The sequence below is a fragment of the Condylostylus longicornis genome, unplaced genomic scaffold (assembly GCF_029603195.1).
Source record: "Condylostylus longicornis isolate FDR11 unplaced genomic scaffold, ASM2960319v2 ptg000049l, whole genome shotgun sequence".
Taxonomy (NCBI): domain Eukaryota; kingdom Metazoa; phylum Arthropoda; class Insecta; order Diptera; family Dolichopodidae; genus Condylostylus; species Condylostylus longicornis.
In genome coordinates, this window is record NW_026578018.1 from 2,279,641 (window position 1) to 2,294,103 (window position 14,463).

General features: G+C 27.5%; 4 protein-coding genes across 4 annotated transcripts; 2 read left to right on the forward strand and 2 right to left on the reverse strand.

Moving 5' to 3' along the window:
* Positions 1–831: 831 nt before the first annotated feature.
* LOC129611458 (zinc finger protein 845-like) lies at positions 832–8,258 on the forward strand. The gene is made up of 6 exons (XM_055524636.1): positions 832–1,390; positions 1,469–1,825; positions 1,883–2,324; positions 6,801–7,212; positions 7,278–7,805; positions 7,864–8,258. The coding sequence occupies exons 1-6, from the start codon at positions 850–852 to the stop codon at positions 8,212–8,214; spliced, it is 2,631 nt and encodes an 876-aa protein (XP_055380611.1). The 5' UTR covers positions 832–849; the 3' UTR covers positions 8,215–8,258.
* On the reverse strand, positions 8,215–9,344 carry LOC129611408 (gastrula zinc finger protein XlCGF62.1-like). The gene is made up of 4 exons (XM_055524551.1): positions 8,846–9,344; positions 8,653–8,752; positions 8,495–8,584; positions 8,215–8,429 (listed from the first exon to the last, which is right to left on the reverse strand). Exons 1-4 carry the CDS (start codon positions 9,275–9,277, stop codon positions 8,290–8,292), a joined length of 762 nt encoding a protein of 253 aa, XP_055380526.1. The 5' UTR covers positions 9,278–9,344; the 3' UTR covers positions 8,215–8,289.
* Positions 9,345–10,701: 1,357 nt separating this feature from the next.
* LOC129611407 (serine/threonine-protein kinase S6KL) lies at positions 10,702–11,918 on the forward strand. Its single transcript, XM_055524550.1, has one exon. The coding sequence runs from the start codon at positions 10,775–10,777 to the stop codon at positions 11,912–11,914; it is 1,140 nt and encodes a 379-aa protein (XP_055380525.1). The 5' UTR covers positions 10,702–10,774; the 3' UTR covers positions 11,915–11,918.
* Positions 11,919–12,178: 260 nt separating this feature from the next.
* Positions 12,179–13,415, reverse strand: LOC129611406 (zinc finger protein OZF-like). The gene has a single exon (XM_055524549.1). It carries the CDS (start codon positions 13,347–13,349, stop codon positions 12,192–12,194), a length of 1,158 nt encoding a protein of 385 aa, XP_055380524.1. The 5' UTR covers positions 13,350–13,415; the 3' UTR covers positions 12,179–12,191.
* Positions 13,416–14,463: the final 1,048 nt, after the last annotated feature.

Below are 14,463 nucleotides of genomic sequence, written 5' to 3' on the forward strand. Positions count from 1 at the left end.
ATTATCATCAAACAATAGTCATGAACAATATTTGGTATCTAACCTATAGGAAAATAGTACTAAAATGAAAAGCGAACTCGATAGAAACTCCTCACAACATAACGAAATTGTAGAATAGCTTAGAATAATTTTTATAATAATTCAGTAACAACATTTTTCAAAGGACTGTCCACAGATTAAGGTAATGCCAAAAATGTAGAGTTTGCACGAAAAAAATATTTACAAAAAGATCAAATAAAGCAAAACGAATGCTTTAGTTCAAATGTGGATATATTGAATTCATCGTCTTAACAAAAACTTAACATTAGTTTGATGCAATTATTAGAAAACTCAATTCCGATTTTAAACGTAAAGACAAAATGGATAGTGGTATGAACACAAAAATTAGCAATTTTAATAAACCTTATGCGCGTGTTACGAGATGCGTACGAAGTTTTAATATAACAATAAAAATATTTGCGAATATAATACATATGTATTTATTTTTTGTTTGAATATAAAATAATATATTGCTATAAAAATAATTAACAAATAATATCATATAGTTTTCAAATGCAGCATTTGCAATTTTTTCAAATAATATAATAGTACTGGGCAATTGTTCCTGCTAATTTAGAAAAAGACAACAACACAACATGAATGAAAAAAGTAAATGATGTAGAGACTTTTGAAGAGTTACTTTGATTATTTTGTTGCACAAAATGTTGAAAAACCAAGAGCTTTTTGACACGAAGAAAACAAAATAAGTAAAATCTTGTGTGACCACGGGGTTACTAATCAGCAGCCGTCAGTTGTCAACAATTTTATATCAATTGAGAAAACAATAAAATTAAATATAAACAGCTTAGAATGGATGAACAAAAAGTTTTGGAAAACAATCCTTTAAATTTGAGAAGCAGTAATTTTAAAATAAAAGAAGAGATAACAAATTTCGACCCTGATACTGAAAACCTAGAGGTATTAGCAGAAGAGGGATCTTCGCCTTTCGCTTTAAGCTATGGAGAAGTATTTATTATTGAAAAGCAGGATGGTGGCCCTTTTTCGTGGTGGATTGACTGTAATGTATGTCCACATAGGTTCAATAACTTTGAGACCTTTTTAGATCATGTTACTAATACGCATTTAAATAAACAAACCAATGAAAACCTTAAAACAGAAATTGAACATTTTTATAACGATAATGCTAATAATATAAATGCTGAAAACAAATGCTTTGATGATCCGCCATCAAATAAATCTTATGACGAGAGTGATTCAGAATATAAAGTTGATCCATGCGATGCTGAAGATAGTGATAGCGATGAATCATTTATGGAGACCTTAGAAGAAAATAAAGATATAATTAAAATGACTGATGATGTCGAATTGGAAGAGAATGTTAAAAAAAAGGGTAAATTTACAGATTTTATTTTTACTTTACGTACAATTTTTCTTAAATTAATGTAGTTTAATCTTGCTCTCTTATTAGGATTGTTACCAAGACATTGTGAAAAGTGTAATAGAACATTTAAAAAACCATCAACTTTGCGTCGTCATTTAAATGTTCATATGAAAAAGGATAATAAAACATATGAATGCAAAATATGTCATGAAAAATTTTCTAAGGAACAAAAACGACTTTATCGAAATCACAGGGAACGTGCACATAAAGAGAAAATTCCTTGTTTATTATGTGATAAAAGTTTTGGCTCAAAATTTTACCTTGAGTCTCATATGAAAACCCATACTGGTACCAAGGATTTTAAATGTAATCGATGTTCGGCAGCATTTTATTCAAAAACAAGTTTATCAGGTCACATTAGAAAAACACACTTGACACCAAAAGGTAAACGTTAAACTATTTTATGAAAATATTTACTATGATTTTTAAAAATTCTTACAGTTCCATGTAAGTATTGTAAAAAATTATTTAGGCCAGGATCTTGTCTTGAAATTCATGAAAGAATTCACACAGGAGAAAAGCCATTTATTTGTGAACAATGTGGAACAGCATTTCAAACAAATAGTTTATTACAAAATCACATCAAAAGACATAATAACGATAGACGTTTCGAATGTGATATTTGCGGCAAAAAGTTTTTTAACCATACATATCTTAGGGATCACAAAGTAACTCACACAGATGAAAAACCATACGGTTGTGATATTTGTAATGCCAGGTTTAATAGCGGTCCTGCATTAAGAAAACATAAAAATTTGCATTCTGGTATTAAAAAATATCAGTGTAAGATATGTGGAAAATCTTACGCTCAAAGTCCTGGATTATATGCACATATGAAATCTCACAATATTGCAGAAGATAAGAACATAAATATTCCAGTATTGTAAGTTAGCTTAAAAAATATATAAATGTAGATATTATTCAATTTATAATAAATAATGTTACGAAAAAACTTTTTTATGAAATGAGCCACATATCTATTATGTACATATGTTACATTTTACTGAATCCTTCCCCAATTTTTTTTATATGAACAAGCTTTTCTACATTTGTAACACATACATTTTTAAGGAATCAGCATAAAAATGATTTCTTAAAAAATTAACATGAGTTATCAAAACAATGATGTAATTTTTAATTACATTACGTAATTAAAATATCTTTCAAAAAGTCCGCCTGCCTTTGAATGTAATTTATGTATACCTATTTACCACAATGATCAATATCTTAATTATTTTCTATTCCAATATTTCGATTCCTCGATCTTTATATTCTTTATTCGGGTTGTATTATTGATATTTTCGAGATAATGTGATACTCAGCTCATTTGTGTATAAAATAGAAATTTTCAAATTTTACCTCAAAAGTTGAGTCGTAAAAATTGTTTCATCAAACAATGCTGTCTGAAAATATTTTCTACTGAAATTTTTGTAGTGTTCTTAAGATGAGAATTAAATTAACTATAGTAGAACAATAGCATCAAATTAAATTCTAGTTAATCTTATGCTCTGATAGAAATTTTAGTATTAGTAAAACTTAAGAATAATATGAAAATACATGCAAAAAGCATTTTTCTTGTTCATTTTGTGTTACAAATGCCTCATGATAACAAAGCATTTGCCCTGAGATATTAGCAAATTAAATTTGAATTACAGAAAAAAATTTTTTTGGGAAGATTCGTTAGAAAGAGCATCAAGAGAAACATAAAATGTAATAATAAATTCAGGAAAATATATAATTGTTTTTTGATAATATATGTTCATATAATATATATGATTAATTGTGCAATTTACAAAGATTAAACTAGTTTTCTATCAAAAAGAAAAATCCGATAAATTTTTATACATAATGAAGTTGCAAAATATCTAAGGAATATGGCTTTAGTCTTGGTAAATTTTTGAGTTTAGTAAAAATTCAAATGAGATTTTATAGTTATATTTCGTTTTCTTATAGTTAAAGACTATAATAAAACTATATAAATTAAATAGAACAAGGTAATTTTAATAAAATTTTTTAAACTAAAACTGTTTAAAACTTCATTGCATATGTAGGTATTTATTTTGTTTTGACAGAATATTAGCACAAATCTAAGCAGTTGGTAACGGTTGACCATGAGTCTTCATATGAGCATATAAACCTGGGCTCTGAGCGTAAGCTTTTCCACATATCTTACAAATATAGTTTTTTATATTACTGTGTAATTTTTTATGCTTAACTAAACCGCTGCGCAAAGTGAACCTAGAATGGCATCCTTCTACAGTACAAAAGAAAGGTTTAAGTTTTGTATGAGTAACTTCATGATCAACTAGAGCGCCTCTGTTAAAAAACGTTTTATCACAACCTTCAAATGTACATTTGAAATCCCTCTGATTATTATGACGCTTAATGTGATTATTTAGCAAAAATGGTGTGAAAAAACCCATTCCACAAATTTCGCATATAAATGGTCTAAAATAAAAATAATAATTCAATTTTTTGCAACATATTGACCATATTTAAACTTACTTTTCTTTAGTATGGGTTCTAATATGTCCAATAAGAGTATGCTTTTTCCTAAATTTTTTCCCACAATGTTCACATTCATATTTTTTTTCGCAGTGAACATCAGAAATATGTCGCTTTAATTGAATTTTCGTAAAACACCAAGTTTCGCAAAGCTCACATTTAAGATGCTTTTCGCTTCCATGACAAGCTATATGATTTACTAAAGCTCTTCTATTAGCATAAATTTTTCCACATTCCGAACATTTATGTATTTTGTCATGAGTTACAACATGCATTTTTAAGTGATGCTCATATTTAAAAGATTTGTTGCATCTAGGACATGGAATTGGTTCTTCTGATTTTTTGTTATGCGTTCCTATGTGCCTTTTAAGTAATCGATTTGTTTTAAATATTTTATTACACATAATACATTTATAAATTTTTGGTTCTTTCACTAAATCAAGATTTTCATTTAAATTATTAGTCCTAAAAAGCGTTTATTATTTATTATATTATTTGATAAAAAACTTTTTAAGAAACTTACATGTAAATTCCATGTTCTTCCAGTTTATGAGATTGAAGTTGCTTCTTATTAATGAAATTTTGCCTACATTCACAACATTCGTATATTCTTTTTTCGTGAATATTTCTTATATGCCGTTGCAAATCTCTATTAATTGAAAATTTTGAATTACATTGTTCACATTTAAAGGGCTTTTCCCCTAAATGAGAAACCACATGTCTTTGCAATCCGGTCTGGTCTTTAAAAACTTTATCACAATCGGTACATTTATGCTCAACATCATGTACAACCATATGAAATCTTAGATGATGATCATATTTAAATAATTTATTGCATTTTGGGCATGGTATAATTTTAATTGGCTTTATATTATTGTGTAATTTAATATGTCTTCTAAGGTATTTTCGAGATTGGAAAGTTTTGTTACATATGTGGCACGTCCTAGTTAATTTTGTATTTTTCCCTGGCGTAGATTTGTCTTGTGATGGAAATATACTTTCTAGATCAAGTTTTATAAAATTTTCTTCATTTGCATTATTGGAATAATTATCCGTAGAATTTTCCATACTATTTTCTCCTGCAACTTCACATATATTTGCAGTTTCATTTAATTCCTGCTTGATAATTGTTGCACTTTCAATAAGAGTATCTATATTCTTAACCTTTGTAGGTTTGTCCTTTTTATGAACAACCATGTGAAAACGCAAGTAGGAATCATTTTTGAAAGTTCTATTGCATTCAAGACATCTAACTTTTTCAACATTACAAAGTCTTTTCAAATGTCTTTTTAAATAGCTAGATTTTAGGAATAATTTCCCGCATATTTTACACGTGAGATCTGTTAAATTGTCTTCACTTGTTTTTTGAATATCTTCTTGTAAGGGATTCTTGTCCAATAAAATTTTCACATTTCCAATTGCATTGTTTTCATCTATCTTTTTCAAAAGCTTGTCATTCTCTGCATTGACTTTTTGTATCGCTTCCGCAGATTCAAATGGTTCGGTTTTATTTGATATTTCACTAAAAATTAAATGTTGATGATTAGTTCCGATATGCTCAATAAAAGAATTAACTTCGTAAAAGTTTTTGTTTAATGTACAGTTTTCGACTATGCAATTTATATAAAAAGTTGAATTCGAACAAATAAATATTATGCCACATTTGGCAGGTATTAAATTTTCAAAATATACAATTGGTTCAGAAATATTTTCAATCTCCGCTTTAATAAGAACTTCATCATAAAAGCGATTATCCATTTAAGACTTCAATAATAAATTCATATAGACAATAGGAATAAAATTTTAAAAGTAAGAAAAGTTTTTCCAAATATTTCAAAATTATTTGTCAATAAACTCTTTCAGTAATTATTAAACTTGCGTTATCAACAGTTTTAGTTTTTATTGACGTTGAATTAAATAAAAACTACGGGTTTCCGTTTTTGCAAAAAAAACTTGTATGTACACTTGGAATTTTTCTTCTATCTTGCAGTCCGTTTACACAGGCAAGTTACTGGCAAAAAATTTATATAACATTAATTGTGAAATGGCAAATAACTGAGAAAAATGGAAAAAGCAAAGCATTGAAGCTAGTTTTTTTTTAAAACGTCTTAAAAAATCGTTTTTCTATTGCTCTTTTTTATTGCCGAGTATTATATAAATTTATTGAATTTGAAAATTAATTTTGTTTTTGAGACATCGGCAAAACCAATCAAATTTTGATACCCAATCAAACTAAATTGTACTGATTTCAATTTTTTTTAATTTTACCCATTTACAGAATATTTGTTACATATGTATACATTCATATACATACATAAATTCCATATGTCAAATATGTCATAAAAAACAATTAAAGTAACAGAAAACTTAAACTAATTTAGTTGTCAAATTTTGCTTGATTTGTAAATCTTGCCTAAAGCTTTGTATGGGTTTTTCGCTCAAGTTGATTTTCAAGTATGGAGAAGAAAACTAAAACGTGAGAAAAAGCATAAATGCAATTAATAACCTTTACCACCGATCTATAATTGATCAAAACTTAATTTAATTTGTGTCTAAGACAAACGTGCCTTAAAAAATTAAATAATGAACGAAAAATATTAAATTTCGAATAGGTATAACGCTTTAATATCCATGTACAAATTTACTGCAAAGTTATATTATGCGGTGTAAACTCAGAGAATGACATACTTGCCTGGTATATCACCGTATCACATATGTTTTTGAAGTTTCTTTTCGATTCTCGAAAACGACCGATACAATGTTTGAAGTTCAATGAACTTGTTTACAAACATCTTTAAGGAAAAAATTTGACTTATATGTTCGAAATACAAATTATAAAATAAACTAATTTAAGAGCAATTGAACCAATCGAAGCAATTTCCGTTTCGTGTATAATGTTTTGCTCTCCTGGAATAAAATGTGGTGATATATATTGTATTGATGATGTTTTTACTTATAACTGCTTGTTTTGCAACAAGAATATTTCTGACATAGACGAGTTTCAAACACACTATACCCAAAAGCATAAACTAAGTGATATCAAATTCGATGTTGATTTATTATCAAAATCATCCCATATTTTGCAAAACTCTTCTGCTGATGAATTGAAGTCCTCATTTTCTTCAACTCTATTGGATTTAGAGTGTGAAAAAAAGGATGAGTTTCAAGAAGTTTTGAAAGCAAATGAAGAATTAGTTTGTCCAGAAGAAGAAAGTAAAGAGGAAATTTATTCAAATAATGGTTCAGATATTTCAAGCGGAACTGAAGTAGGTTTATTTTTAAAGAATTTCTTTATAAATAAAGTTCAATTAAGATTCAATTTCAATTTGAGTCGTTTCGTGTTTCTCAATGTGAAAAATCCGAGAATGACCAGGAGGTTTTAACAGAATTGAAAAGTGAAAAAGACGATATTAAAACTGATATAGGTAAAGTTGAAGAAAATGTATTATCTGAAGAGACTGAGCAAGTTAACCGTGGGAGAAAAAAAGTTACTAAAAAAGAGAAACAAAAGGAATTTCCTTGCGAAATTTGTGGACGAATATATCAAAGACCAAAAAAACTAAAGGCTCATATGGAAATTCATACTCCAGGTTTTTTAACTTGTCCCGATTGTGGAAAAGTCTTAAAAACAAAAGTTAATTTAAAATCGCATATGCGAATACATACAGGAGACGGATTTAGTTGCAATGTGTGTGATGCTAAGTTTCCAAGAAGGGGTAGTTTAACGCAACATATGTTGCGCCATCAAAATCCTAATGAAAGGCGATATGCTTGTGAATATGAAAATTGTGATTTCCGTTTTGTAACTAGTTCAGCTTTAAGAGCACATGAACTAACACATACTGGAGAGAAACCACTAGTAATCATGTTTAAAATATACGCTTATAAGATTAAGCTAATACTTTTATTTTTTTTAGGTTTGTGAATTCTGTGGGCGCTCTTTTAGAAATATTACAGCATTAAAGGAACATATTAAAAGACATACTAATCAAAGAGATTTTAAATGTTCACACTGTGAGAAAAAATTTTTTGATAAAAAGGCATTGAAAGACCATGAAGTTGGACATATCGGTGTAAAAAATTTTGTATGCAATATTTGTTCCGTGTATTTTCTTAGAAAGAAAAGTTTACGTTGCCATATGAAAAAACATTCTGGCATTAGAAATTACAAATGCAAAATTTGTGGTGAATCTTTTGCTTTATACAACGATATCTCTTATCATATGAAGAAAAAGCATGGCGTTCAATCAATTTCAACTAAAACCTAATTTAAAATTCCATTATTAAATATAAAATTTTAATTATTGCATTTTAATTTTATTGTTTCGTTACAAAATTTTTTGCTATGAATGGGTTTTTAAATGGACGTTTAATGATGTTTTTCTCGCAAATTTTAAATTACATGTTGTGCATTCAAATTTCTTTACTCCCGTGTGTGTTATTGTATGATCTTTTAAAGCTCGTTTTGAATAAAATGTTTTATCTAAAAATATGAGCAAAATATACAATGAATGTTACATTTGGTTTTAAGCAAAATATGTAACTTACTACATTTTTCACAACCAAAATCTCGAAGGCCTTTATGTCTCTTCATGTGCTCTTTATAATTATAAAATGTTTTAAATTGCTGACCACACTCTGCAAAGTAAATCATGTAAAGAAATAATATAAATTATATATATATATGGTTTTTATTTCTTTTTAACCTTCACAAATACAATTTATTTCGCTGGAATGTGATTGTTTATGATGCTTTAGATGGCTTCTATGTAAAAAACGACAGTTACATACGTCACACTTAAACGGCTATAAAGAGTAAAAATAAGAGCACAATATTAATTCGGTACATGCAAGATTAACATTTTTTTATAATTTATATTGGTCATATCATCGGATTACTTTATCATCGGCATGTCTTCTAAGATGATCTACTAGATGATTTTTTTGAGAAAATTTTTTAGGACAAATTGTACAAAAAAATTTTTCGCGAAAATGCCATGCTACATGATGATTTAAACTTTTTTCAGAAAGCAAAATCTTCCCGCATTCTTTGCAATTTAAGTCCTTATTTAAATGAGCTTTTTCGTGAGCTGCAAATTTGGTTGGCCGTTGAAAGGTTCTGTTGCATACCTTACAAATAAAGAGTTTTTTAATTTTTTTGTCTTCTTCACTCACAAATTGCTTTTTTCTTAAATTTTTTTCATTGGATTTGGGAAAGTGAAAAGTTTCCTCTTCACTGCTTTGTTGTTTATCTGAATTATCACTTGATATATGACTTTTATGGTGGCTTATAAATTCTTCTACTGTATTAAACCACTTTCTACAAGACATGGTTTTAAACAAAATGGGTTGTTTCTAGCCCATATAATTTTTCAGAATTACAAAATAACTTAGTAGACTCCTACAAAGATACAAGACAAATATTTGGTGATATACATACATAAGTAAAAATGTACATACATATGCAGGTTAGACTCTTTGCCGAAAGCAAAAATTACTTCATTCTACTGCAATTACCTTTGATCTGCTGCTTCTTATATTAAGTTATAATCTGTATCACGACTGGCAAAGATAGCCCTCGATAATGGACACTGAGGAAGTATGACAATTCATCAACGACAAATATTTATTTTATACTTGTTTAGACAAAAGTTAGAAAGAGCATTTTCTAACATGATTAATCTCAAATAAAATTATTTTTTCTAAAATTTTTGTCTAGATTCCTGAAATTTAGTTTTTGTGCATTTTTTAGAGCAAACGTTCAAATAGCTTTATCTCATAATAATATTACAAAATTAATTTACAAAAAAACTCCACAAATTCGTGCTTTTTTTTTTAAAATGCATCAAATATATTATATACTCTTATCACAGCTCAGCTGTCAGCGACATCTGTTCAGAACTTCACTTCACTTAAGTAAAACCACCACTGACTGAGATAATTTTTTTTATGTCAAGAGAAAAACTGATAACTGAGAAAAAACTGGTATCAAATTTTTAAGTGACTTGTCAAAACAATTTTGTAATAAAAAAATTTTAATAATTCCAGCTAACTTTAAGTTAAAAACAATTTTTTTTTCAAATGCATACATAAACAATTTGAAATAAAGATTACATTTTTCATTTGGAAGTAGGCTCTTTATTGTTGTATGTATATATTTATCCTTCTACATAAGTGCATTCATTTTAGGTCTGTCTGTTATAAGGTCTATAAAAAAGTTTTTAAAAGTTTTTTTAAGTTTCCTGTCTGGTTTAATTTTTTTTTATCCCAAAAAGACAATTTTTGTCTCAACATCCATGTAAGTTTTATTAAAAAGTCAAATCCTGAAAATAAATATAATTTTGTTATTAAATGGAGTTCAAATTTAGTTTTTTGGATTAAGTTTTAATTCAAAAGAAATGAACACTTCATTACTATTATTTTTCCACATTTACTATTTACTATATTTTACGATATTTGACAGTTTTGATTACAGTCATGCTTTTTCCTTTATAAAGAGCCCAATTTTCAGGTGACACTGCTTGAATGGCTATAATATAACGGCAAAACGTTTGTACTGTACCTTTAGACGCAACTATTTATCATGTCACCGGACGTGGCACAATTACAATTAGAAAACAAATATAAAGGAAATTTTATATATTTTGTTTGTTTATGACACGATGATCGGAGCAATCGAACTTAATTGTGACGGCTGGTAGCCTGGCACTTAGATAATTTAATATAAATAACATTTTAAGCATTGTCAAAAATAATAACATGTAAATATATTTTGAAGTATCTAACCAAGTAGTAATTGTACATAAATAAATGTTATTTTAAAAATTGATGGGAAATGCTTTTGAAAAGCCTGAAAAATTATCAAGGGTTAAAATTGCAAAGTCGAGTTGTGAAGAACGAGAAATTGAATTTTTTGCGTATGGTTCAAAATCAACTAGTTTTTTTTCCAATCGATCATTTCAAAGTAATCGGACAAATTTTTCAGTGTCATCTGTTAGATGTTCAAAAACACGATGGCCTAGGCCATCACATATAACTATTTTTATAACGCATTTTAAATTATCATCTGAGGAGCAAAAATTCACTAAACAGACTTTAATTGCAAAAGGAGCTTTTGGTACTGTAATTAAAGTTTTAGACGAATGTAATCAAGAATATGCTTTAAAAATATTAAAAAAATCCCTTATAATTCAAGAAAATTGTGTTGAACAAATTAAGACAGAAGTTGATATTCATAAGGTATGTAGTCACCATCCTTTTATAGCAACCTTTATAGCTTGTTGGCAAAATCGTCATAATGTATTTATACTTTCGGAATATGTGCCAAAAGGAGAACTTTTTAATAAGATATGTAATTTTTCATTCGAATTAATTAGATTATATGTAGCTGAAATATCGCTAGCTTTAGATTTTCTACATAATGCTGGTATAATATATCGTGATCTAAAACCGGAAAACATTTTACTCTCTGAAAATTATCATATAAAGCTAATAGATTTTGGACTTAGTAAATGGCTGAAGATTGGAAACAGAACAAAAACAATTTGTGGAACTTTTCAATATATGGCTCCTGAAATTTTACGTGAAGAGTATTATGACCACGCTGCAGATTGGTGGTCACTAGGCGTAATTACATGTAGAATGCTCTTAAATGAGTATCCAGATATACGAACAATATTGAATAGCGAATCTATAATAAAAATAGGAACTGATCAAAGTGAAATGAAGTACAATGTTGATTTAAATTTTTTTCCATATGAGTTTGATTGTCTGTCATCAGAAGCAAAAGATTTACTTAAACGTTTATTAAATTTAAACCCCAAAAATCGTATTAATTCAGTTTTGAAATTAACAAGAATAGCTTTTTTTAAAAACTTTAATTTTAAGTTAGAAGCATTACAACAAATGTTACCAAATATGTTAGAACAAGAGGTAATAAAAAATAATATGATCCCAATTTATGTATAGAAATTAAAACAAATTCAATAAGTGCAGTTTGTCTGAGCCCGTGACCTAATTTTGAATACCTATTTACTTTTTAGAAAATAAAGAAATAATATAAAATTAAATAAGTACCTATATGTTATTAATAATAATTTACATATTGTTATATTATGATAAAGAACATTCCATTTTCCAATAAATAAAAATGTGAACTGTATTTTTTCCTTTTTTAATAAAAAAAAATTTATTCCATGAAAATCGATCTATATGCATAATAGTATTTTAAAGTTTGGATATGACGTTACTTAGGTTTTCCATGCCGAGATTTAATATGATATTGCCTCTCACTATATAAATAAAATGCATCCCCGCAATACTTGCAAATATAAGATTTCACTCCTGAATGCTTTTTCATATGAGCTCGTAAATTTCTATTAGTAGAAAAGCGAACTGAACATACTTGGCACACAAAATTCTTAACACCAGTATGAATATTTTCATGTTCAGCAAGGCTTTTTTTATCATAGAATCTCTTATCACATTTGTTACATTGAAAATCACGTTGATTATTATGTCTTTTTTGATGTTCTTTAAGGTGACCTTTTTCTTTGAATGTTTGTCCGCATATTTCACATATTTCTTTTCTTAAGTTAGTATGACATTTTTCATGGTTACGTAAATTAGCTGGATACAAAGCTTTATAATTACAGTTCTCATATTTACAAGCATATGATTTAATTTTGGAATGCCTTTTTATGTGTTGACTTAAATTGCCTTTCCTAGAAAATTTGGCTGGGCACATTGGACATCTTTGATATTGTTCGCTGTGTATTTTCATATGTGTATCCAAATTTTGTTTAGTTGCTAAAGTTTTATTGCAAATTTTGCAAGTTAAATATCCAGGTGAATGAGTTTCAATATGAGCTTTTAATAATTTTGGCCTCTGATATACTCGATCGCAATGTGGACAGGGAAGTTGCCTTAATGGTTTAACACGACATTTTTGAATTGGTTTTTCAGAAATTTCGGTATCAATACTTTCCTCTTCAATTATTGGATTTTTTGGTAGAGTTTCTTCTGTTTTGCTCAAATTATTTGAAATTTCAGAATATAAAGACTCACACTCTTCTGAAGGTGAATCTTCCAAATTTTTTTCATTCTCTGCACTTTGTTTTACATTTAATGAAGATAAGTTTGTAATACCATCACTTATATCATGTATTAATTCAAAAGGTTTTATTTCCAAGTTTTCATCACTACAACTTTGATTTGAAGCGTTGTTTATACATTCATCAAAAATAAGTCCATGGTTTTTGATTAAATGGTTTTGAAAGCTTGCTTGTTCTGTGTTTAGACTTTCACAAAACAGGCACCGATAATTCAATAATCCAGAACATATGAATAATTCACCACATTTTTGCCCAAACTCCTTTTTAAATTCAATTTTTATTTGTTCCATTCCTATCAAATTAGTATTGTAAAATGTAAATTTGTTTACATATTAAGATTAAAACAGGACCTATTCGTAAAAGATTCGTAAACTAAAATTAGTTTTCGCAAATTAACCCTATGATAATAAATTCGATAGTCGATATGCAGTGAAATAAAAATATTGTACTATGTACACGGTATTGCCATATTTTAAAAATATTTTTCAGCAGAGAATTTTCAATTATTGTGCCCGTTTACACTAAATTACAAGTATTTGCAATTACATTTTGTGAATAGTTGTAAATATCTTTTGGGTTTAGTTCCCCAATTTTATAAAATACCAAAAACTTTCCGTCTAACAACTTGTAATTTATCAACTCATAATTATTTTTTCGATTCTCGAAAAAAAGTTTCACACGATTTTGAAAAATTCAAAGAAAATGAAGCAATATAAAAAAATAAAACGGAACAAGATTATGTTAAACAGAAAAATATATGAATATGTCCTTGGTTTTATGTTACATTCGCCTGTATTTTCTACTGTGTTCGTATGGCGGCTCCTGATTACCACCATTTATTAACAAATCAAAAGATGAAAAAGGCTGTCGAGTTATTGAAAACTAAATTACATAACATTGACAGTAGTGTAATTTGTTTTTTGTATTTTGTTTCTGACATATTCATCAGATGAAATATTTTGAAAACGAAATACTTCTCACAAAATATTTTTCATTTCAAACAAATTTTAATTTTGACAAAACTAATGAAAAATTTATTATAATAAAAAAACAATCTTTTGGAGAGAACACAATACGGTGCGAAACTTGTACATAATTATGCATTTAATTCGAAGAAAGAAAACTGCAGAAAGAAGAAGTTACGTGGTATTTTATATTTTTTTCTGTTTTTTTTTTTTGCTTTTGTATTTGACAGGATCTGTATATGTATATGAATGTAATTATTTATTTTGTGTTTGTTAAACAAAAACGATTGTTTTTTTTCGTCCCTTTTTCATTCATGAAAATTTATTTCAATTGAATATTAAATTTATACATAAAATACAAATTAATTTATAATGTAACGTTTTGGAAAATAAATATGTATAATTAATATTGTTAATAGCAATTCTTTGGTATTATTAT

Bases quoted from the DNA above. Each gene is read 5' to 3' on its own strand.
- LOC129611458 (XM_055524636.1), top strand. From the start codon at position 850: ATGGATGAACAAAAAGTTTTGGAAAACAATCCTTTAAATTTGAGAAGC. The intron at 1,391-1,468 runs GTAAATTTACAG...CTCTCTTATTAG, and splicing joins AGAGAATGTTAAAAAAAAGG to GATTGTTACCAAGACATTGT. The intron at 7,806-7,863 runs GTAATCATGTTT...TATTTTTTTTAG, and splicing joins ATACTGGAGAGAAACCACTA to GTTTGTGAATTCTGTGGGCG.
- LOC129611408 (XM_055524551.1), bottom strand. From the start codon at position 9,277: ATGTCTTGTAGAAAGTGGTTTAATACAGTAGAAGAATTTATAAGCCAC. The intron at 8,753-8,845 runs GTAATCCGATGA...TACTCTTTATAG, and splicing joins GAAGACATGCCGATGATAAA to CCGTTTAAGTGTGACGTATG. The intron at 8,430-8,494 runs GTAAGTTACATA...TCATATTTTTAG, and splicing joins TTTTGGTTGTGAAAAATGTA to ATAAAACATTTTATTCAAAA.
- LOC129611407 (XM_055524550.1), top strand. From the start codon at position 10,775: ATGGGAAATGCTTTTGAAAAGCCTGAAAAATTATCAAGGGTTAAAATT.
- LOC129611406 (XM_055524549.1), bottom strand. From the start codon at position 13,349: ATGGAACAAATAAAAATTGAATTTAAAAAGGAGTTTGGGCAAAAATGT.